This window comes from Macrosteles quadrilineatus, unplaced genomic scaffold (genome assembly GCF_028750875.1).
Source record: "Macrosteles quadrilineatus isolate MER2022 unplaced genomic scaffold, UCM_ALF_1.0 Scaffold_3__2_contigs__length_128488019, whole genome shotgun sequence".
Classification (NCBI taxonomy): domain Eukaryota; kingdom Metazoa; phylum Arthropoda; class Insecta; order Hemiptera; family Cicadellidae; genus Macrosteles; species Macrosteles quadrilineatus.
Window position 1 is genome coordinate 32,758,043 of NW_026542596.1, and position 26,817 is coordinate 32,784,859.

At 33.5% G+C, this 26,817-nt stretch overlaps 1 protein-coding gene across 2 annotated transcripts in view; it reads right to left on the reverse strand.

Moving 5' to 3' along the window:
* Positions 1–9,124: 9,124 nt before the first annotated feature.
* Positions 9,125–26,817, reverse strand: part of LOC128988818 (proton-coupled amino acid transporter-like protein pathetic) — a 50,936-nt gene continuing 33,243 nt past the window's right edge. Inside the window, exons 5-9 of one of the 2 annotated variants that reach the window (XM_054410482.1) lie at positions 22,956–23,040; positions 18,287–18,586; positions 16,236–16,411; positions 10,522–10,691; positions 9,125–9,382 (exon numbers count right to left, since the gene is read on the reverse strand). In XM_054410482.1, the coding sequence (XP_054266457.1) occupies positions 9,141–9,382; positions 10,522–10,691; positions 16,236–16,411; positions 18,287–18,586; positions 22,956–23,040 (973 nt within the window). In that variant the 3' untranslated portion in view covers positions 9,125–9,140. The remainder of the gene's footprint in view (positions 9,383–10,521; positions 10,692–16,235; positions 16,412–18,286; positions 18,587–22,955; positions 23,041–26,817) is intronic. The other variant, XM_054410483.1, reaches the window with a different exon arrangement.

Consider the following 26,817-nt stretch of genomic DNA (forward strand, 5'->3'; position numbering starts at 1 on the left):
GTTGGGGATGGTAGTCAAAGAGACATGAGTGTTGTCAGTGTTTGGCTCTGGGACTCTTGGTTCACTAATGATGTTAATTGCATTAACATTGAATGCTGCAAGCGTACAGTAGCGTTGGTAGTCACTAGTCAGATTCTAGAAACAGATGCTTGTATTGATGAGTGTGATTTCGTACATCTTTGACTGTGTTAGTGGCAATTTAACCCTCCTCTGATTAAAAAGGCCCTCTGATGTTTGAGAGTGAATATTAATAGTGAGTGAAATTCAATGATGTAAATAAAATCTATGAAAGTATCTAGATTGCATTTTAGCGAATTTCCCGTATAGGGGGAATAAGCTATCACCGTAGTACCCATTGCAAGACCTGGACCCGGGACTGATTTACTTTTTCGTTTTGAGGTCCCCAGAGAACAAAAACACCCTCCCTTCAAATTCATATATATATATTGTTCAGTCAAGTGTTTTTGTTTTTTGTATTAATTTTATATGTCTTTGTTTTTAACAGTCCATCTGTAATTCCCATCACATTACCATATGCCAATTTTCATTGTTGCATTCATTCATCGCGAATCATCTCTCATAACAACATGTACTCATTATTTATCTCATAAATTAAACCTCTATTATACCAAAACCCTCGACCTTTTAATCTTTATTAAATACACCGCACATTTTTGGTCCTTTCGAGCCGGATTTTTGGTCCTTTCGAGCCGCGGATTTTTGGTCCTATCGAGCCGCGGATTATATCTACGAACATTAGTGCGACTTTTTTCAAGTTAATTTAAATGTCTCGGTTGAACGTATTTCATCCAACGTGAAGCCGCCAAGGACAATACCGCATCGCCATTTTGAACTTTTCATCTACGTCACGATACAGTCCACACTCCTCTCATTCCAAGTGTTCAACATCGTCATCGTTCTGCTAGTTCCGCTCCGCATTCATCACTTCGACATTTCGTCTACAACTTCAGCTTCAAACGTCATGTCAAAAGTAAGGTTATGTTTGTAATTCTTCGAAGACAATGAAGACAACTCATCGCATCTCATCGTAAGTTTTAACAATAAATCAATACCTACAAGAAAATAATAAAGAAACCCTGATTTTATTCCTCAGTCGTCCTTATCCTCTAATTACTCCATCCAATTATAATAGCTCTGCTACTAAACTCATTGAACGATCTAGGCCTAACTTTCAAAATGAGATTTTCAACATTTTCTAATAGATGCAAATTGCAATTAAGTAAATTAAATTCGATCAGTGAGTATATCCAATCGTGTCCATCAGAAATAACAGAAGCTCAAACCGCTAAACTTAACCTTTATTTGCAAGAAGCGAAAACAATTTCTGCCAATTTTGAAGCTAACCTTGATAAGCTTCTTGATGTTGATGACAATACTAACGTTTTTTCTGAAAATGAAGAAGCTATTTCAAAGCTCCAGAACGACATAACAGAACTATCAATTAACATTCAAATCGAAATTTCTCTTCTTATTCAGAACTCTAATGATGAACACTTGTCAATTAACTCGCTAACATTAAACCCAATCTCTAGGCCTACTACTAGCATAGTAAAATTGCCTAAGCTAGAACTGAAGTTCTTCAGTGGTGACACTAAAACATGCATATCCTACATTAACCTTTTTGATACTACTATCCACAACAACAGTAGCTTATCCCTTGTTGAAAAACACCAATACTTGATAAGTTCACTTGAAGGCGAAGCCTTACGCCTAATCAAATCCCTACCGATCTCGTCTGGCAACTATACAGTAGCCTATAATGCTTTACGGGAAAGATACCACTCGAAGCGTAGGCTAATCTCAGTCCACCTCAGTAAAATTGTTGATTTGCCCAATATTACTGACAAATCTATCAAAAACCTCAGATCATTTTTAAATGAGTTTAATGAAAGTGAACAAGCTCTTAGTGTCCTTGACTATAATGTCATGGAAGACAACTACCTACTAAGTATGTTGATCTTACGAAAAATGAATTCCAACCTCTGTCAAGTTTTTGAATCAAAACGCATAAATTCTTCTGATTTTCCTCAAGCTAGTGAAATAATCAAATTCCTCAAAGACTTTTGTAACAACAGTGAAGATGCCTCTCTCTGTCACGCTCCACAAGTAGCTCCTCTCCAAATATCCAACCCTCAACAAGTTCCACGTCAAATTGATGAATCATTTCAGTTTCAACATCCTCCTATGGCTTTGATATGTACTTCAAATGATTTGAAATGTTTTTGCTGCCATGAAAATCACTAAATCTACAGTTGCCCTGTCTTTAATAGTAAAACCCCGCAAGAAAGGCTTAAAGTTGTACGCGACTTAAAACGCTGCACAAATTGCCTTGGTAATCACTTTGTTAAACGCTGCAAGTCTACTAATACTTGTAAGACCTGTTTGAAACTTCATCACACACTCCTACATTTCTTAAAGCCTACCAAGCCTATGGCTTATAACAGAAATCACTCCAACCAAGAACAAAAAGAAGCAATAGCAAACTCAAAACCTTCGAAACTGACAGCTGTAACTCCTGGCCATTTTCTTATCAACTCTTCTCTGACAACTGTTCCTGACCCAACAAAGATCTCACTCTTATTCATAATTTACCTCAAGACATCACCCAAAGCCTATGCTGCCGTTGGAGTCAAGAATATTTTAAGACCCCTCATCAGCGTTGTTTCAAGTGGAACCTCAAGAAAAAAACCTCAATGTGTAGACCCTCTTTGCTAAAACACACCAGCTCCTCCTAGCTACAGACCAGCTGGATCCTCATTCAAGACCATCATTCAAAGCGTCTTCATACCATTAAGCTGCATTCTTTAAATAATTTTTCAACCCACTCTAGTCAATTCTCATAAACATTTTATTTTTTTTCAATTTCTCTTTTGTTGAACCTTGTTGGTTCAAAGGGGGCGGTATGTTCAGTCAAGTGTCTTTGTTTTTTGTATTAATTTTATATGTCTTTTTTTTTGCATTCTTAAATAAATGCAAATAAAAGGAAAATAAATCTGTCCATCTGTAATTCCCATCACATTACCATATGCCAATTTTCATTGTTGCATTCATTCATCGCGAATCATCTCTCATAACAACATGTACTCATTATTTCTCTCATAAATTAAACCTCTATTATACCAAAACCCTCGACCTTTTAATCTTTATTAAATACACCGCACATATATATTGATATACACACACACACACACACATATATATATATATATATATATATATATATATATATATATATATATATATATATTGATACATATGTGTCCGTGAGCGCGATAGCTCGAGCAAAAATGATCCAATTTTAATGAAATTTGGTAGAAACGTGTAAACATACGTTTATTCAAACGAGTTAACGAACCAGCATGATCAGACTATGGGAACGGAGGTTTACTGGGGGTTTTATGGGGTAAAAAATAGTTGTTTCCCATTGTTGAATCAAAAAACAAAAATTCACAATTTCTTTCAAGACCATTTTGTAGAGCTTAAAAAACAAATAATTTTGTATATTTAAGTGTTGTGCCTAATAGTTACGGAGATAATAAAAAAAATTACATTAAAAATGCCCATGTTATTCTTATGGAGAATAAATAAACTGCCGTGGTTTGCTTTTTTAAGAACATATTTTCATCAAATTTGGCAATTTCGTTTATTTCATACTAAGCTATCAACATTTCAATAAAAAACACACCTACCTTCCCTGTAGCAACAAACCTAGGTACTCATTAAAATTAATGTTATTTAAATAGGAAAATAAATCTGACCATTTTCATGAAAATAAATCCATCCAAGTAAATAGAAATTCACTTAGTCTGCAGGTTTGCTGTGGCAGGGATATTTTATTAGTACTTTATCTTTATCACGTAAACTCAAAGTCGTGTTCACGTCTTCTCCAGGTCGAGCAGTAGTTTCAAATATATCGTTAGATATTCTATAAATATATATTTTTATTATAATTCATTCCCAGGATTGCGTTTCAAGACAATTGATTAAACATACCTTATATCACCGCAATTTAAGCATGCTTCACGAATCTCCAACATTTTTAAACTATATACACTATATCATACTTCGAAAATCTTCAATTTTCTAACTTAACACTATTAAGTTAACAATGTGACACTACACAGAGATGAGTTTGCATCCTGATTCTGAGAAACTATGATTGTTGTAGAAAGGATATTAATACTGCATTTATGTTATGTTGTGTGTAATAGTTTCGTTGTCTAAACCACAGGGAAGTAATATAATATTCAGAGAGAGCAATGTTTACTATAGCTTAGTAATTAGGCTAAATGTAGGGTATTCAAACGTACGGAGCTTTGATGGTACCCATTAGGTATGTGTTTCCTTGTCATGTGTTTACTTTGCTGTGTTTGCTCTACTAAACTTCTGAACAAAAACTCCATTACTTGTCTTGCAATATTGAGTGGAGCTAGCATATTAATCCGATACTTTCCTAAAGTCAATGCTATATCTGTTTCTCGTAAATGAGATATATAAACTTGCAGTAACCCATGGCAATGGTATGTTTGGTTCACATAAATGGAATGTCTATTTGCAGTATCCAAAGTAAATTATAAGTTTGGTTTACGTAAATGAATTGTCTACTTGCAGGAACCAAAGTCTGTTTCCTCTGGTTCTAATAAATTTAATGTCTATTTGCAGAATCCAATGTCAATGAAATATTTGGTTTGCCTAAATATAAAGCCTATTTGCAGTATCTAAAGCCAATGGTAGGCCTGGTTCACTTAAAGGGATTGTATACTTACAATTTCTTAGCCAATATCTGGTTCACGTAAACGAATTGTTTACTTGCAGTATGCAAACTACATTAAAAAATTTATTTACGTTCATGAATTGTCTTCTTGCAGTATCCTAAATCAATGGTACACCTGCTTCACATAAATGAGAAATCTACTTGCAGTACCCAAAGTCAATTATCCATTTGGTTCCCATAAGATGCCTATTTGCAGTATCCAAAGTCAATGGTAGGCTTACATCTGGTTCACTTAATTGGCATTTCTATTTGCAGTATTCAAAGTCAATGATAGTTCACGCAAAGCTCAACTAGAAATTTTTTTTTAGTGGGGCCTTGGTTCGCTTAAATGAATTGTTTACTTGCAGTATCCTAAGTCAATGGTTAATTTTATTCGCATAAATGGAGTGCCTATTTGCAGTATCCAAAGTCAATGGTACATCTAGTTCACGTAAATGGAAAGTCTACTTGCAGTATCAAAACTCAATGGTAGGGTCTATATTTGGGAGTGCATCAGCCTAATTCCCGCGACCCTATTTATTAGTTATTCATTGTTGCTACTCATGTTTACCTTTTTTATATTTATCTTGCAAATAATGTCATCGCGACCAATTAACCCATAATGCCCATGTTAAATTTCTTAAAGTTTAAATTCACGTAGGGAAAAGCCCTGTGGTCCAAGTTGTACAATTTCAGATGTATACCTTCCCATGGTTGGTTACTATAACTGTGCAAAATTCCGTGCAGATCACTTTAGCCGTTCAGCAGGGGTATTTGTAAAACAAAAGTAGGAGTGTAGTATAAAAGCTTCAATTGCTTTGCTTCGCTCCGCTCAATAATGCCCCCCCCCCTACAGCAAGCCTGCAGACTAAGCAAGTTCCCATTAACCTGGCTGGATTCTCACTAAAATATTCCTTTGAAAATCTTACATTTATTTCCTAATTACATTCATCCTACACTCATCTCCATTCATACTTGGCTTAAAATACCTACTTTGTATGGTCGTAATTTCATTGCAAAGTATCAAAATTAAAAAAGCATTAATCTTCATAAGTACTTAGGTTTGCTGCTATAGGTAAGGTAAAAATTTGTGATTTTTATTGAAATGTTGATAGCTTAGTATAAAATAATTAAATTGTCAAATTCGATTAAAATATATCCACAAGTATATATTAGAAAAATACACTAAAACTGTTTTATTTTTCTTTATAAGAATAACGCAAGAATTTTCATTTACGCTTTTATAGAATTTTTTCTGCAACCGTCAGTCATACAACAATGCTTCATACTATTTTTTTAATTATCTACAAAAAGGTATAAAAAGAATATGCAAAATTTAGTTTTTTAGAGTCGAAAAGGGGAAACCCCAATTTTTTCACCATAAAACGCCCCATAAACCCCCTTTCCCATAGTCCGATCATGCTGGTTCATAAACTCTCGTTTAAATAAACGTAGGTTTACATGTTTATGCCAAATTTCATCCACCTCTGATCTACTTTCGCTTGATACTGTATGAACTTGCTGAATTCTCGTCTTCGTTACGGAAATTTTTAAATTGGTGGAATTTTTTTATGAATTAGTGTTTAAGTCTCAACACCCTTCAGTCAAAAATTCAGCAACAACCTGGTTTGCTCCAAACGATGCCATTAGCCGAAAGCCGCGTTTATAATATCTCACCGGTCCATAAAGTGTGTATACTCAGGATTGCCCAATGCCCATGACCAAACTCAGGTCGTAAAACAGGTTTTAGCTGAATTGTTGACTAAAGGGTGTTGACTCTTAAACAATAATTCATTAAAAATTTCAACCAATCTGAAAATTTTCGTAGCAAAGCACGGGCATTCCGCTAGTTCATACATAGGCCAATGTCCGTTAGCGTGATAACTAAAGGAAAGTTGATCCGATTTGGATCAAAGTGCATAAAGGTTCAGGTAGGGTCTGTAAAGGTATAGAAGCTGCACTACCAAACATGACATTTAATTCACCATACCGATAAACCTCGACAAAATGTGTATAGTTGTGAAGCCGCAACCAGCTCACACAACCCACCAAAGTTAAACGGCTTCGACATTTCATAGCAGTATTCCCTGGATTTAAGGTAATTATTCCCGTCACTGTCGTGGGATAAGATTGAGAAGTAGATAGTCACAGTTCCTCACAGCATGTTTAATAATTGCTTCGCGCAAAGTTAGTGTGTGTATGTGTGTAAGGTGAATTATGAATGAGAGTGAAGTAAATAAACTCGCACCATCTCCTTTGATGTGAATGATATTGTGTGAAAAGAAGTCGCCATCAACGTTTAAAACCTCATACTATGAAACGGTTTAAACAACTACAAAAATATTAACAGAAGTATATAATAAGTTTTAAAAAATTAAATCCAAAAACCAAGTAGGCTACAATTCTACTTTCTTCAACACTAATCACACAAATGCGGATTATATGCAGTCAATTAACAAATAATATGCAGTCATAAGAATACGATATGCAGTCATTTTGTTGCTTCGTTTAGGTAGTAATGTTTAGTAAGGATGAAACTAAAATGCCACAATAGGTTAATTTCACTGACACACAACTATAATATTTAAATGGTCCAAAATAACCTTAGTAATCTTAATTTTTATTCTATCAGCTAATTAAACAGCTGTTAAAGTTAAAGTATGATAGTATTCAAATATTGAAATATCAGCAATGAGAAATATAAAATAATCTTTTATTAGTGGAGGCAAAGTTGATACTTAGCAAATAAATACCAAACATAAAAATTCAAATAAGCAGTGCATACAATATAGAATAATACCGTTTTTTACATTTCCTACTCTTGAATAGGTTAAACATTTGGAATTAAAGTTTCCTAACCCTTCACTACATAAACATCACAATCTCATCGGGGGCTCAATGGTATAAACAGTGCCAATAACTTATTTCATATGTAATTTAAAGACTATAACATTAATTACAATATGTTCCCAGAATTTTCAAATTTTCACCAAGCTCTATTAATCAGTGCGATGGTACCAACCAAAACAAAATTACGTCCTTTCATCGTATAGTCTTAATCTTGGCTTTTTACTTCTTTTGTAATTTTAAGCATTTTGAATAGACCGTGTTGTTATTTTAAAATTGTTTACTTAAAAATTAAAAAAAATATTTAAGTGTCACATCAATGATTTAATTCACCCCTTAATTTTATATATGCATATAACGCATTAATGTCAACAACCACTGCAAGTCTTCATTAATTTTCAAATGCTAGATAATGATTTTTATTGAGAGAGTTACTTTTGCATTTTTTATACTGTATAACGGCCTCCTCTAATACAAGGACACGGTGAAACAAAAGTGGCAACGCCGCAGACCCGGCCTACCAAAATAGCTATTGCACTAATTTATATTGGACTATCAGAGTACTCGTCCTTCGTACGGGGTTGGCGTATAAGTATAAAATGCTTATTGCAGTTATATTCGTGCTTTGCATTTGCAATGGGAGAAGACACGGTTTAAGAAAATTGGGTTCTTTTAATTTACGGTATGCTATTGTATGGCACATCTACCATAGCTATAATGTTCTACCACTGCACCTAAACAATAATAAAAGTTGAATTCCCATGATTAATAGTGCTGCACCCTGTTGGTAAACCGTATATCTTTGTAATCTTTGTAATTATTCCCGTCACTGTCGTGGGATAAGATTGAGAAGTAGATAGTCACAGTTCCTCACAGCATGTTTAACAATTGCTTCGCGCAAAGTTAGTGTGTGTATGTGTGTAAGGTGAATTATGAATGAGAGTGAAGTAAATAAACTCGCACCATCTCCTTTGATGTGAATGAATGCCTATTTAATATCATAGAATCAACTTGTGTAGTTGAAACAGCGGACAAAATTATTTTATTCCTTTTAAAAATGAATACTCTTAATTAAGGTTAAAATAGTAAACTCCAGAGCCACTGGGGTGGAGTCCAAAAGGATTTTTGTGATGAGAATGCGTCTATATCTTAACTGGGAATGTAAGCTATCATCACGCCAAATTTCAGCCCAATCTGGCCAGTTTTTTTTTTTTTGCGTTTATGTACTTGTCACAAACATCCATCCTTCAATCCATCGATTTATACTTCCAAACTTTCCCACTAATAATAATAGTAGGATAGCCTGCGATGCTTATGTTTACAAGTTTGTTATTACTGTTATCACCATGGCAACAAGCCAGCCGTTGCGACTCTGCTACAGACAAACTTCGTGGCCTTGTATTAGAGAAATCTATGATTATATAGATACAAGTTATATAAAGTATTGTAAAATTTATAGTCAATAGTAAAATATAGAATATTGGGAAATATTAAAACAAGCTGTTTACTGTTAAATGTCTTATTCATAGTTACTTGAGATATCACGAATGGCTACACTGGAGCCGGAGAAAAGAGCGACAAAAGCGATGACGACGAGGACGAGGTTCTTCCACAACCTCCAGCGCCAACAGCCCAAACCTTCCCGCCAAAACACCAGAGTCTCTGCAACAGCTGGTAGCAACAGACCCAGCACGGAGAAGCCGATAGAGCCAACCAGAGAGATGACAGGGGCTAGCTGAGGTACTAGGATACCCAGCACAACTGTAACATTGAAACAAATACCGAAAGGCTGTAAAAATAAGATAAATATAGGCAACAGACTTTTAGAAGAAGCCACCCACGGTGGCTTCTTCTAAGAATTTATTTACCCACAAATATTAGAACAGAAGCGGTATTAATTATAAACATTAACAATTGACGTCAATGGCTCGAATGTCTAGACTGACCACTAACCACTGAGCGAGAAATACAACTTTACGTAGAACTACACACCATTTCTGCTAGAAATACAGCTTTAGATAGAACTACACATCACTTCTGCTAGAAACAACTTTAGGTAGAGCTGCTCATTATTTCTGCTAGAAATACAATTTAAAGTAGAACTACACACCATTTCTGCTAGAAATACAGCTTTAGGTAGAACTACACATCACTTCTGCTAGAAAAACCTTTAGGTAGAACTACACATCATTTCTGCTAGAAATACAATTTAAAGTAGAACTACACACCATTTCTGCTAGAAATACAGCTTTAGGTAGAACTACACTTCCTTTCTGCTAGAAATACAATTTAAGGTGGAAGTACACATCATTTCTGCTAGAAATACAATTTTAGGTAGAACTACACATCTGTTCTGCTAGAAATACAATTTAAGGTAGAACTACACATCATTTCTACTAGAAATACAGCTTAGGTAGAACTACACACCATTTCTGCTAGAAATACAGCTTTAGGTAGAACTACACTTCCTTTCAGCTAGAAATACAATTTAAGGTAGAAGTACACATCATTTCTGCTAGAAATACAATTTTAGGTAGAACTACACATCATTTCTGTTAGAAATACAACTTTAGGTAGAACTATACATAATTTCTGTAGAAATATATGTTTATGTAAATAAAATAGCTGTTGTTATACGTTAGCAAGGTTCTTTGGTATCATCTGGTATTCTTTGGCTTTCTCACCTGAGAACGGGATCACATTCCAGATCCCAAATATTGTCAAACTTGTTTTCTTACTAATAGTGATGGGAAATGTTGGCAATAATGGGCAAACACCATAACCCCAAACCCACCAAATATTAACTTCAAACCAAGTTAAATTGTACTTGCAATTCTTTCAATCTTCATAGTTTGCCATAGATATTTATGCTATTCGATATTTTAACCGCCAAAGCTTACCAGTGCCAAAGATCAAGACGGTCCTTATAATGTAGAAGACACTTGTTTTCCTATCTTTGCTGATGTGTGGCTCTGCAGCCTTCCAGACCACCTCGAAACACGCGGTGAATTGAAGTGCGTAGGTGAAGAACACTGCGAGTGCTATACTGACTTTTACCACCTCTGCTAGGCTGCATGGGAAAAATTATACTGGATAATACAACAAAAAATATACAAAATTATACCAATTTTACAACACTAGTTGTCTAAATTATAGTGGGTAGCCTATGGCGTGGAGGTAAGGACACCAGTTTTAGATGTTGGTCTATACAATTTTTTAAATAAGGTAAATTTATATGTTTTTGTAAAAAAAAGTTCTAATTCTGGTTATCTACTATCATTGTCTTTACGGGGAGCGAGCTAGTGGTAGAGCATGGTTTAAATCCCGCCAATCACCAATGGAAACTTTTCTATGTGATAGTGCCACGACTCTCTAGGACTAGCCTAAATTAATACAAACATCGGTTTCGGGCAAGAACTAGCGTCCTAGGAAGTGAATGTGGGACAACATTAACAAATTATCATTGTCTATGGGACACTGAAGTCGAAATCCCATAGGGTGTCACAAAAAGTCTGGTGGGCTATACAGGACCTAATTCTACATGCAAAAATAAGTAAAAAATGAAGAATAAGTTATAAAACATATTTTTATACTAATGTTACTTACGTTAGTGTAAAAAATTTTGCCAAGTTTCGTAAAAATATCTCAAAGGGTTTTTAAAATAATAAATATTTTCCAACAAAAAAATCTAAATGGTGGATTAAGCCTAGATTAAGCCGAAATCCAAAAAATGTTATTATTATTTTTTGACTTATTTTTGCATGTAAAATTAGGTCCTGTATAGCCCATCACACTTTTTTGTGACATCCTGTATATGGACTCGCTATAAAATTTTTTTTAAATTTAAAATAACTCAGTTCTGTGAGCCAGTCAGAGTGGGCAGTTCAGTGAGCCTACAATTATATTCCTACCTCAATCTTTGTTACTGCGATAGCCAAAGGGGCATAAAGATGATAAATTACTAAACGAATTTGACTTGGTCAAAAAAGTTTGCTTATTCGACAGAAACCAGTAATTTATATCAGTGCAGTCTGTCGGTGGCTCGCATGAACTACGTCCATTTTCATCAAAACAAATGTCGACAACATTTACAAGAGGATTGAAAAGCTATCGTAAACAAAGTTCCTTAAATATTCTTTCAGGGTGAATATCAATTCATAATAAATACTATTTTATACTCATGCATTTTGGAATTAATACTTTTTTATATATGGACAGTATAAATCCAAGCAAATCAGTCTACAGGATCCAATGACATGAGAACTATTGTAAAACATCTATATAATTAATACGCTACATGAAACTTTGTCGGTTGAACTCCTCCGCCATTTCTTAACCGATTTTATCCATTGACGTCTCATTGGAAAGAGCGTGTCGCGTAGATTTGCAAACTGGCCTTACATTTTTGAAAAAATCCCTTGGGCTCTGCCCCAGTGGCTTTGAAAGTTCCCATGTTATCCTTATGACGAACATAATTGTTTACATTTTGATCAGCTGTATAATTTAATTGCTGTATATTTATTTTTCAATTCCATGAAACGCATTGAGTACATTTATTTACCATTTGAGTTTGTGTAAACATAACCCCCAAGACGGATCGTGTTAGTATGATTGTATCCTAAATTTGTGTATTTATCGTTGTTTTGTGTCGCTATGACGGATCGGGTTAGCATGATTGTAACACTTTAATTTGTGCATTTATCGTTGTTTTGTGTATCTATAATTTGTTTATTTGTTGTTATTTCGTTAAATGCCTACGACGCGACGAAAACGAAACATAGACAGGAGGCGTAATCGTGATAACGACCGCAGCTACAGAACAGTGGCACGTAATTGGCTTCTTAACTCATCACAGTCAGCACCTGACCCTGGACAATCTCAACTATTAGGTTACAATGTGCCCTAACACTACCACAAAACGACTTTTCGTTCTCAATTGGCCCTCTATCAATGACCTGTGTTACCTGTACAGCGAGGCATTTTGAGAAGGAGAAAGCCGACCGGAATGCTTGAGGTTTATCAATAACGAAGATAAACGTGGTCAACCTTATATTGCTATAAGTCAGGAAGTGTTTGTATAAAACATTAAAAAGCAATCTTAGGTTATGAAATATGATACAATATTTACAGGGAATGTTGATTACTGTTTGTTTTGTACATCTTGAGTATCTCCATGAGTTACACACCGGTAATCTTTGAGTTAACTCTTTTAAACTCAATCTAAATATGACTGTTATTCGTTTAGAAATAACTCCTTTAGGCCTAATACTTTGCAATTGCTCGAATTCGAGCAACATGTACACTAGTAATAACTTAAACTGCTTACCGGTAAAACCTTTGATATAAAGAGCAAGCCATCAATTCCTAAGAATATTAGCTAGCAAGATGCTTTTGTTTCATAGATATGCTTTTGTTCCAAATGGAAACAAAAGCGTAAAATCTCAATACATGTTCTCTGAAACTCAGTGTTAAATTCATTCCTGAATATCTTTTGAAGTGAATGCTTTAAACCCCAAAAGAGGTATTGTGCTTTGATAAATAACACAAAATAACAGGGTGATACACGGAAAATTGGTGGTTTTTAATTAAACTAGTGGTCGTCCAGTGGTCAACAATTCGACCAAAAATATGCTTTGTACTCGCATTGAATATTGTATACTGAAGTAGACATTGGTCCTGTTGTCGCCATTTAAAAAAAATTAAAAACATGTAGTTGTTTGAACTAGTCACAGTATGCGCGTCTAAAACTATATTTTCTATCTTTTTTTTTGTTGCTGACAAAGTTGAAGGGTCATAACAGTTTGTTATAGCTCTTAATAAGTCATTTCATAAGTTTGAATTCGTAAAAATCATCGTGTATTCAAGAGAAATTAGTCATTTAGATCAGCGCAATCTGTCGGTGGCCCACATCAACTACGACAAATTTAATAAAAACCGGTGACAACTTTAACATAGGGATGGACTGTCTAGTTGTACGTCAAAGGTATTCTCTATTGTCACCCCACGCTGTAAATAAAACATGTGATTGTAATTTCTTCCAGTTGTTTTGATTTTCTGTTTATATTTCCTTGTTATTTCGTCACCAGCATGGCAACCCATAAAGCCCATGTTAATTTTTTTTTAATTTCAAATTCATTTTTTTGTGCTTATATTTGAGCCTATTTTAATTTTTAAAGGGATTCTGCACATCTACAGGATAATATATTTCTAACAATGTGTGAGCTGAGAATAAAGGTTTTAAAGAAACATGCTTGCCTATTAATATATAGATAGATAATACTCAGCCAATTTTAAAATTAATTTACGTTCCCCCAGACTTTTGGTGGGTTACAAATACACTAAATATCAAGACTATATCGTTCAAAGCTTTTTTTTTGTATGAGATAATAACAATATATCATTATTTTTATTACCTCAAACTTAGTTGTTTAAGAACATGAAAACTTAGGATTCCAAGAACAAAAAGGCTGGCCTCTGTTTAGGGTTTTCATAGTTTTAAAATTGATATTTAATAGCTAATAGCTCAATAGCTAATAGCTAATAGCCATAATAGCTATCAAAATACATTTTAGCGAATTTCCCTATAGGGAAGTAGCTATTACCGTAGGTGGCACGGTAAGACCTAGGCCCGCAACCGATTTACTTTTTCATTTTGATGTCCCTAGAGACCAAAAACACCATTCGTTCAAATTTTTACATATGTATATATATAGATATATATATATAACGTCCGTGAACGCGATAACTTGAGTAATTTTCTCCGATTTTGATGAAATTTGATTGAAAGGTGGAAGGCAGAATAAACTTGAATAAGTTCACGAACCAGCATGATCGGACCATGGGAACGGGATTTTACGGGGGGTTTTATGGGGTAAAAAATGGGTTTTCTCATTTTTGACCCTCAAGACACAAAATGTCCCAATATCTCTTTAGACCTTTTTAAAGAGCTTAAAAAAACAAATAATTTAGTATATCAAAGTGTTTTTGTATGGTTATTGGTAACAGAGAAAATTCAAAAATTGTAAATTTTAAATTCCCATGTTATTCTTATGGAGAATATTGTAAAATGTTGTAGTTTGCTTGTTTAGAGATATATTTTGATCAAACTTGGCAAATTTATTTATTTTAAACTAAACTATTAATATTTTACTAAAAAATACACCTTATTAGTTTTCTTGTAGCAGCAAACCTAGGTACTCATTAAACCTTACGTTATTTATATGGATTTAATTAAAAATCAATTCAGACAAACGGAAATTCGCTTAGTCGGCAGGTTTGCTGCGGCGGGGGTATTTCCTCATAGATTAATATTTTTATTGTTGCTTAAGGCTGTTTATTGTTAAATAATTCTAGTATACAATATATTTATATATCATAAATATAAATATATTTATAAGAGCTCCTGATACGTATTTAAGTATAAATGTACACATTATTTACAAACAGTGTGCACATGTTTTTGACCTATGGACAATAACCAAAACATATTTCCTGTTGGTAAGAGCTCTTCCCTCGAGCACGGACTTGCAGTCCATTCGGGGGAATACTATTCTTACCACTAATAATGTATTCCTGTATTTATAAAGCTGAATAAAGTGATGTTTGATTTGATTAGATTTTCATTTTCATTTTCGATTTACGTATCTTATGAAATGTTACTTCTTTAATTGCAGGGCTGCTATTATGCATATTTTATCGTAGCATTAAATGGTCATAATGCCACCACACATGTCCTAATTAAAAGGTGATGTCAATAAGGAATGGAGATTTTTAAATTTATTCAAGAACAAATTGCATTCGTCGTGTAAATAAATTTATATCAGTGACATAATTTATCACTTAAGGTTGAGTGGGAATAAATGACTCTTCTGGAAATTACAAAAAGCCACGTTCTCCACCAACGTTTAGCCATCGACAAAAATAATGTTTAACATTTTTCTATGAGAATAACATTCAAATGATGTATGTTTTAATACTATTCTATAACTAATTATACATAAAGAGTTGTTTAAAAGTTAATTTACTACTACTGAATTGTAATCTATTTGTTATCTAGGTTATTTGTTATTTAGGTTATGTTAAATGGTTTGTGATTTGTAATACGAAGAGAAAGAATTTATGCCACGGACCTGAGATCAACTTTAAAATCACAGGCAGCAACCTCCTGTGATCAATGAGAAGACACTTTTAGGTTGGGTGAACTTTAGGTGTAATGTAAACCGAACTTTTAGGTTTGCTCGTGCTCTTCAAGAGGCTTGTGCATAAACAGTAGTAACGTTTTGATTTCCTCCCGAAAACCTTTTGTACATGGTAATTAAAACAGTTTTAAAGCTTTAAATAGAATGCTTACCACTTGTTTCAAGATTGTATTGAAAGAGAAGAAACAAAATAGGAACTTGTTTTCAACTAGAGAGTGAGCTTTTACAAAGGATAATTTCGAAATCTATATTGTATTATGTAACAATCTTTGCGTAGCTCATAGGCCTAACCATCAACAAACAGTTTTAAATACTGGTGTATTTTTATTGTTAGTGATATTAGATTTTTTTATATTAAAGGCGTTTTCTTATCAATTATTTAAAAAAAATATTGTAATTTTTTCTCTGATACTAACATATCGTTTCCCATGTTGAGAGTGACGCTGCCTTGAACATCATCGCCAAACTTGAGGTATCCAAAGAAGCCGATGGAACCAAAGAGCAAAGTGATAAAGATCATCGCGGTGTTGAGAACGCCAGGACAGCTAAGTAGTTTGCGAGGGTTCCGCATAGAGTTCTCTATTGGGAGGATCTGTAGACAATAGAACAGTTAGTCTAGTTGGACCAAAAGAGGTTCTTTATAAGTAAATAGGACATTAAGTTTAGTTTGGTCAAAAGGATGGGATCGAGATTCTATACAAGTAAATAAGACAAATGTTCTATATACTTAAATGCAAAGGTCCTATTTACTTATAGAGAACATAAAACCTAAAAGCTGGGCCAAAAGAAAAAGGCCATTTAGTCTAGCTGGGTCAAGAGGATACTGATGGGTATGGGGGTTCTCTATGAGGAAATTGGTAATTTAATTTATGTGGGCCAAGAGAATACTGATGGGTATGGGGGTTCTCTATGATGAAATAGGACATTTAGTCTATGTGGGCCAAGAGAATACTGATGGGTATGGGGGTTCTCTATGATGAAATAGGACATTTAGTCTATGTGGGCCAAGAGAATACTGATGGGTATGGGGGTTCTCTATGATGAAATGGATCAGTTAGTCTAGTTTGACTAAAAGAGGGATTAAAGGATACAGGTGGGAATGGAGTTATCTGTGGGAATATAGGACAGTTTAATCGAGTTGGTCCAAGAGGATACTGATAGGAATGGAATGGAAGGAATGGAAATTTGAGAGAAAAAGCTATGAGGAAATATGAGAGTTAGTCTAGTTAGGCCAAAAGGATACTGATGTACCTTACTTTTGAGGTTAATGATTTAAATGACTATTTTACATGTAGTTGACAAATCAATTCTTCCAAATTTAAAAATGCCTAATAACTCTCAAATATCTACACATTTTTTGCTTAAGTGTAAGTTGTATTCCCGAACTGTTACATAGTTAGAGTTAAAATAGATAATAAGCCAAATAATGGTCTGCTGGTTATGATGAAATTCCCATTAAAATAATTAAAGATGCTAAAATACTTTTTGCTCACTTTTTCCATGCTATTAATGAATCCTTAATTTCAGGAAGGTATCCACCAGAACTAAAATTATCTAAAATTGTTCCAATGTTTAAAAAGAATTGACTGTAAAGATCCTGCAAACTATAGACCGCTTTCAATCCAGCCCACTCTCTCTAAAATCTTGAAGAAGTGTATGCTTTCTCAACTAGTACAATATTTGGAGGTAAACAATTTATTAAATTTTGAGCATCATAGGCATAGAAAGAATAGATATTCAGTTTCAGCTCTTTTATCGTTTATTGGTTGAAAACATGGATAAGAGCAATTATGTTTGAAGTAAATTTTGGACCTGACAAAAGATTTTGACAGGATTTGTCATGTTAAATTAACAGAGCTCTGTTGATTTAACTCATATCTAGAAGATAGAAAAAAGTACACTGAAATCAGTGGCATTTTAAATAATAAACTTTTCAAAATTAAATCAAAGACCAGAAACATAAAATATTTTGTGCCACAAGGATCACAAATAAAATATTTTTTTAAATATTGTGAATCTGTTTTGACACTGAAGGAAATTAAGTCCTCCATATGTTGAATCTGCAGGAAAAAAGACATATTAGATGGACCATAAGGACCATGGAAATAATCCGTTCATTTTGGTTCATATAGTAAAGTCTGAGTAAAAAGATACCATCTTGCTATCATCCGTAGCAAAATGCCTTGAGAGCTAAAGGACGACGGATTTCAATGGATGGACTATCAACACTAGGGATCTCCAAACAGTAAAATAAACAGACCATACCTTTACTGAAAAGTTCATAATAATTTTTGATAAAAGAAAACTAGTTTTTATTTTTACCAAAATCAGAAAGCAAAATTTCATATTTTAATAGATTTTTAAACCAAGATCTTATATTGCGGTTGAGATAGTATTTAAATCTAAGATCATTAACATCAATAAAACTTTTTATCGTTTCAAATAACATTTAGTTTGAATTAATTACCGTTCCTATTCCCTCCATTCCACAAAGAACGGTTGAGAAGAACAGCGGAAGAGTGGACAGGTCTTTGGAAACCGCTGGTCGTGACGTCATCGGGGGGAGATCTTGCAAAGTGACGTAGAAAGTGAGTGAGATACCAACGAGCAGCATGACATTCGCAACTGCAGAGAATGGCACCAGGTACTTCATCTGATGAACCATCGCGACAGGCAATAGAGGAACGAACAGGATCAGCATGAAACAACGTGTAGACCAGTCTACACCCAGATGGTTCTGACACACCTGGAAACAAACGTGTAAGACCTACAGGGGATCAATTTTGTTTTTTAAGTGGTGTGAGGTTTCTTTTACCTTGCTAATGCCCGTCGACATGGGCCACAAATTCCTGTGTGTAGAACGTATCCAGCAAATATATGGATGAACCGGTACTAGACAAAGGTAATTGTACTGAAAAGTATTGGAGGGTACCGAGGTCCAAACTAACGACATCGCTGCCTTGGGCCGACTGAGCCACCTCACCATCAACCTTCAACATCACCAATCCAACAGCAATGAAAAATTAGTAATAGAAATTAAAAACCCATGTTTTATGAAGTGGTCAAATTAGACATACAAAGTAGAGGATTGCCAAAATATTGGGATTAGCAAGAAAAATAACACTGTCATGCGTTAAATCGTTGTAAAGTAACGTTTAGAAATACACATTAAGAGCTCTGTGTTGTTATCATAGATAACATCACTAAACGACTAATATTGACTAAACTGTAAAATAATACGAGTTATTAATTGCATGTTTTTCCAAAGCAAAGTGTTTACTTTCTTAGTTGCTACAACGTGATCTAATTTTGTACGCTCCGTTTGTTTTGTAGGCTACTGCGATTATTGTGTTGGCATTTAAAAAAGCTTTATTTTTCATTCGTTACTATTTGTTATAGTTACTTAACTGTATATGAAGTATAATATTTTACTAGCGCAAATGTGTGTCTCCATTTTAATACATGTTTGTAGATATTCTAGATGTAAACACATGTTAAACAGTCTCCATCAACTGGTTAATTAAACACAAACTTAATTCTCTTGATCAAATTTAAATTAACTGAATCACAATGTTTGAATAGTTAAACAAGTTTTAACAACGTGCTCTAGTTTGGTTAACTAAATTAATACAAACTAATGTTTTACAGTGTGAGAGCCTCATAATGTCAACAGTTGGATTTCTTTTTAGCTAGAAGTAGTTAAGGTGTGGTGGAATATCTTTGAAGATGAACCTTTTTTGCTGTAGTGTGATCATGTGTTCATACGTGTTAAATTTTGATGTTAAATCGAAACAAACAAACTGGCATGTTGACATTTAGGCATTTAGAGGCCGTGTTGTATTACTTACGAAAGAATGCTTATTTACGATCAAATGAATTAATTTGGCATATTTACTCCTCTAGTTTATAAGAAAACATTTAGTATTTAGGCTACTGAATTTTATAAAGCAAACTCGAATGGCTTCCTTGGCCTATCGTATAACGTGATCCTGTTTGTACGTGGTGAGATTATCTGATTGCATTAGTCAATTATGAGCAATACAGTTTGCTGTTAATGGTAATTTAACGGGTCAAAACGTTAGTCTATAAAGGTTTATCTCGTCATCTCGAGAGTATTTAATTCTGGACTCTAACTTGAAACTAGGTGGTTCTGTATTTATATGTTAAGAGATTTCCAAACGAAACTTAAATCAGCATGTTACTGTATGTCCCAACAAATATTTTATCTGTATCCCAGTCACAGCATCCACTTTATTCTATTAGTAAAATAGTCGACATTAATTTTGTAATATGATTCATTACTTTAAAATTGGTTCATGTTAATTAATTATTTTCAAAGCAACCATCACTTATAATTTGGAGGCAATAATTGTATAACGCCTTATTTATTAGTCGATCCGAAACTAGGAATCACGTCTCTACTTCACAGTAAATATTCTGTAAATGGCCATGTTTTTTTTTTTTTATAAAAGTAGGCCAGATTAAGTTTAAAGTATATTTAACTGTTATCAATTCCAAAAACATATGCCAGTTTGTTTGTTTTGATTTAACTTCAAAATTTGACACGTATGGTCACGATCACACTTCAGCCAAAAAGGCCTATCTTTAAATATATTCCACCACACCTACCTCTTCTAGCTAAAAAAATCCAACTGTACATTCATTATATGAAGTTCAGCTAAATAAAAATTGTGGTTGATGAGATACTACTTAGGGAATCATGCTGAGACAGCTCATTACTATCATCACCTGGCATTAAATCCTTAAATATATGATCATCTATTTATATAGCATAACGCCTAATTAGGATAAAATTACAAATAAAATCATCAAGAAACTCATTTTGAAGTAACTTTTAAAATTGTGTTATCGATCAATTTATTTTTACAAAGTGTTACTTTTTTTAAAATCTTACAATTTGAAAAAGGTGTTGTAAATGACATGTATTTTTATTTGTTTCCCACATCTGTTAAAAAGAATGAAAAGAACCAGATTCTAAAACCACCTTTGATGGTCTGTATTTATCAAAACTTAACCTCACGCAAGGGAGTCTTTTACTCAGAACACCGCTTTTTACCCCTTTCAAACGGGGTTTTAAAATTATTTTTCGCCGAATATATTTTCATTAATGTCATTAAGACATTAAGAACTGTACAATAGAGCTAAGTCATTAAATTTAATTAGATTCTGGAATTGGATAACGAAATCCAATTGACGTGTTATTATTTATAAAATCTAAAACAATCAACGCGTTTTATATGCCAGATGGTAATAGCATTGACTGTTAGACTTCCCATCTATATGGACCAGCTGTTGCCAACTTTATATTTAAAAAAGATGCAGTTGTGTGAGGCAGTCACAGAATGCGCTAGTGTCTACAATTCTATTTTATACCTTATTTTTTGTTGCTGACCAGGTTGATGGGTCAAAAAACAGTTGCTATATTTTCATCATGTCATTCCCTAAGTTTGATTTGGTTAAAAAGATTGTGTAGGCATTCGGCAGAATTTAGTAATTTCGATCAGCGCAATCTGTAGGTGGCTCACATCAACCACGACGACTTTGAAAAAAAAACTGGCTACAAATTTAACATGGGGATGGAATGTCTAATGTCTAGCGAGGAATACATTGCAGGTAATAACTTCCTCGGATTAGAGTTAGGTGAATAATGTATTCAGCTATTTAAATACATATAACATTCCTTGGATTATTCTTCAACTCAAGCGAGAAATATATTCACATTGATGTTGTTAGGTTTCTAGAAATATTTTCCAATATAAATTTCCAGTTACTGTCTAAACTCTATAATGTAAATTCACGTATATTCTTTTACTTCCTCCCACTTAACATGGAGAAAGTATTTTTTTCATCAAACTGTTCGAGTTTGAGTTTTTGAATGGAAGTATCTGTTTTGGGTCCCCTTGAACCCCAGACAGTGTTTTTTTTTTTTTTTTTTTTTTTTTTTATCTTGTCTGTCTGTGTGACTGTATGTATGTGAGAGAATTTTTTTAGAAATACAGACAGTCACCCTGAACCAGAAATAGTACATTTCGTACCTAGGACCGAAAATGAGGTTTTGCCGGCTCGAGGTATAAAAGTATTTAAGTTCGAGACGAAGTCGAGAACTTAAAACGATCGAGAGCTACAAAACCATTTTGGTCCGTGGTACAAACGCTATTTTTCACCACACTATACCCTATTACAACTATTCACCACACTATTAATGCACACTAACAGTCAACATATCCAAGCGAGATCGTTTCCAGACCCAGATGTCATTTGTCATTGGGCTATGAATCAATGACGCTATCTAGGTTGACGTTAGATAGTAACAAGACCAGGGTTTGGACTGTTCCCTTTCAAAACGTAAACAAATTCCACTTGCATAAAACACACAAAAATAGTTAACTTCAACTTTAAGGTTATGTGAAGAAATAATTTGAGGAATCAGCAAAAATAATAATGAATAGTTGCTAGGCAGCAGTGACCAAAAAATAAGTCTATTGAAATGATATGGATACGGATTGTTTATTGAATATGCATTAAAGTTTTGAGAAAGTAAGTGAACAACTGGTTTTAGGCCCTAGGGATGTAAAAAGCATCGATTATACACCGATGGTAAAACCAGCTCGGTCCCCAAATGACGATGACATCTGGCATAGGCGGCAACACGTGGCTTTCGGCCTCAAATAAACGTTTATAAAACGGCTGAAAACATCGGCCATGTTTTCCTAAGAGTGGAAAGTTACACATTCTTATTAAACATTCTAATTCTAATTAAATTAACATTCTAATTAACATTAATTCTAATTAACATTCTAATTCTAATTAAACATTCTTTTGCCGTATTAAACAATGTAATAGGTTTTTTATGTTATCATCGATTTTGGTGATAAAAATGCAACGAAAACATGTCATTTCACTGTAGTGTAGTGAAAAATGTTTTCTGTATATAAAAATTTGTTTGTATGACCTGTGGTTTTATTTTGACTCGTTAAATATATTTTTGTACTTATGGGAAACCTTGTATACTAAGAAATCCACGTACAAGATTTAATATGTTTTGTGATCTTGAATTTTACTGTCCTTTGAAATATTATTGTAAATATTTTTTAAGAACACATTCTTGTACTAACCTGTTGCATGGTTGATGCAATTAGGAGTATGTATATCGTGTTGGCCCCGTAGTATGTCAGGAATAGAAATAAACTGACAAACCTCCTAAAAATAAAAAGGTGAAATTATTATCAAGATTATAAAGATCTATTAATATTATGCCAAAATGAATTTTAAGTAGTTTTTTTTTTTGTGGAGCATATTTAAATGTTTTGATACTGTTGATGCTATCTATTGGCCAATTAATTGGTCCAGTGGAATATTTAGTTTAGCATCAAATATGGTTTTTATTCCATGACTTTGTAGTTTTGTTTCAAATAATTGCTAGTTACATTATTATGAAGTTCTAAAAATATTATTTATTATATAATTGATTTATTTTTTGTTATTTCCAATCACCAACTGCTTCTTAAATACTGTTGTCTTTTATTACTAAATCTGATAAATAAAATTGCACCTAAACTAATTAACAGGAAATATCAATAATAAAATGTGAAAGATTGATCAATAAATCAAATAATAAAATATCAATAATAATATAATTGAACATCTTAGTGTTGATAACGATCATATTTTTACACAATCATCTAAAATCTGAGGTCACTTTTTTCAACCCCTGTTTATATTGTATACAGTATAGTGAAACTATTTGTGCTGATAACTATTTGCAGTTTAATAAAAAAAAAACCATAAAAAAAATTTCTAAAACCCTCAACTAAACACTGACAAGGAAAGGATTGGGATTCCTCGAAAACATTACATATCAAAAGTACAAAGTGCTAATGGGTGCGGACATAATTTACTTGGTGATTCCTCGAGTCGAAATGAGCAATATTATATTTCATAACTTGAGAGTAGAAAGTGAGTCATTACACATTTGAGACCATGTTTGAATCGATCAATTTATCGATCACTTCAAATAGTCAAGAATATGTATAGACACACTTTCACTTGTGTTTTTAACATTACTTTTCGCTAAACTACAAAGAATAATTGTTTCTTCATTTCAAAACTGGTAGAATTGTTTAGGTTATGTCATCAATTTAAAGATAATGTTTACTTTAGTTGTTGAAAATTGAAACAGTTGATAAAACAATAACAAATATTTGTTTGTTTACGTCGGCAAAATCCAAAAAGATAGTTAACATTTACAGATTGGACCTCCTATTTAGATTCGGCTAAGTGTTATCACAATTCTCTTTGTTAGCTAGTGTTGGCAGTGGTCAATACTAGCTCATGTTATTCAAGTTAACTTTTAATGTTGTATTGTTTTATTCATTTGCCTATTGTTCAACTTTTGAACGGATTGTAAAGTGAATACCCCCGCCGCAGCAAACCTGCAGACTAAGCGAATTTCCATTTGCCTGATTGGATTTACACTAAAATGTCTACTTAAAAATATAACATTTATTTCCTATTTAAATATAATTAGTTTAACAGGTACTTTAGTTTGCTGCATCAGTGAGGGTAAAACAGTTTTTTTGTAAATAACATTTTACCGGTAGTTTTCCAAATGTGATCAAAATATGTTCATAAACAAACAAACTACAACAGTTTACTTGTTCTCCATAAGAATAACATGGGAATTTTAAATTATTATTTTTTTTCTCCGTAACCATTAGGCGCATAATAACGCTTCAATATACTAAACTATTTGTTTTTTTTTAAGCTCTACAAAATGGTTTGGAAAGAAATTGCTAAATTTTATGTTTTTTGGTTCTAAAATTGGAAAACCCTATTTTTACCCCATAAAACCCCAGTAAACCCCGTTCCCATAGTCCGATCATGCTGGTTCGCGAACTCGTTCGAATAAATGTAGGTTTACACGTTTATACCAAATTTTATCAAAGTCGGATAATTTTTGCTCGAATTATAGTGCTAACGGACGCACACACACACACACACACACACACACATATATATATATATATATATATATATATATATGAATTTGAACGGATGGTGTTTTTTGCCTCTAGGGACCTCAAAACGAAAAAATCGGTCCCACGTCCAGGTCCATGAGTACTTACCATGAGTACTACGGTAATAGCTTATTCCCTATATGGGGAATTCACTAAAATGTCTCCTTAAAAATGTCACATGTATTCCCTATTTATATATATATATGTATATGAATTTGAACGGTTGGCGTTTTCGGCCTCTAGGGACCTCAAAACGAAAAAATAAACAGGTCCTGGGTCCAGGTCTTACCATGAGTACTACGGTAATAGCTTATTCCCTATATGAGAAATTCGAAAAATATTTACTTTCGTAAAGTAAACATTCTTTTGCCGTAGTAAACGATGCAATGATAGATTTTCGCAGGTGATGAACAAGCAACGAAAACATGAAATTTCACAGTAGTGTAGCGAAAAAAGGTTTACATAAACATTTGTCTTTCCTCGTTTCGTTTATTGTCTGTCTGTATGTGTCTTTACAAAAACATGCATAACTCCTCAACGGTTTGATCAACAGCGTTGAAATTGTACAACCTGGGGCCAGTTTCATAATTAACTACAAGTTACAAGCTGTCACTTTTAATTTTTAATTTCCATTAGATTTGCATTGAATCAGCTGATTTAATATTAATATTAGTTTGTAGTTTATTATGAAATAGGCCCCAGGTCAATCTTACGAGCCGATATCTTTTTGCGAAAGAAGAATAACAACTCTCGTTTCAAAATGGGTATTTCCTCAGGGGAGGTATAGAAGAGGCTGATGACAGCTGTGGGCTTCTTATTAGCTGAGGGAACGCCATTACCGTAACAAAACGGTCGGTAGCCATCGGCCTCGGTGGTCTAATGGTTAGCGTGCCGGGCTGATATACTGTAGGTCCCGGATTCGAATCCTGCTAGTAGCATTAACTTTTTGTCCAAGATTTTTTTATTATCAGCAAGTTTGGTTGGTTTGGTTCGGTTATTACAGTTTAATTTTATTATTAAGTCATTATAAAATTTTAATTGAGCAAATTCTAGTTTTATTTAATAAATTATTAATTATTTTTCCGATTACTAAACTTTGTTATATTATTTCTTTATCAGCAAGTTTGGTTAGTTCGGTTAGGTTATGATAGTTTAATTTAATAATTAAAAAATAATAAAATTGAATTTGAGACATTTATAATTTTATTTTATGAACAGAACTATTTTTGCGATTAGTAAACATTCATTGCCAAAGTGCTCTCTACTACAGCGCTGTTCACGGAGGAATTTTGAACTAAATGCCTCATTCGTACCTCCCCTAAGTCAGACCCTTCAAAATGGCGGCTATTTTGAATATTTTATGCTAAATTTTACAAAACCTATTAATTTTACAGAAAAGTTTCCAGATTTGTTAAACATTACTAGTAGAGCAAGAGCCCATGACTGCCAGACCTTCGTTATTTTATAAAAGCTGAAAGTTTCTCAGCAAATGCTCCCAATTCAGTGAAGAATGATCGGCGACTATTAAATTTGGATCTTGGTTACTTTGGCAACAAAAAGGTAACAAAGGTCTGAAATTTACAAATAATCTTCGTTATAGTATAAAGCTTGGTTCTTTCGTATTTTCTTTAGATGAATGTTAGAAATCATTTCCTCCATTGCCAGACACTTTGTGTGGTTTAAACTCTGCCAGACACCCTTAAAACTTAAGAATGACGAAGATTAATTTTCGTCATTTTATAAAAGCTGAAATTGATATATGTTACTTGGGGAGCTATCAAAAGACGATTTCTCAAAAGCCAGACACTTTCGTTGGTTATTTTATCATGCCACTGCCAGACACTTTAAAGTCGGCCGTGATGAGCTTAACTGTTACCTGCAAACAGAAGATTCAGTTCCAGTTTGCCTTTGCCAAAATGTAAACGGTGAAATTGCTACTTTTTTCTTCACAATCTGTTTT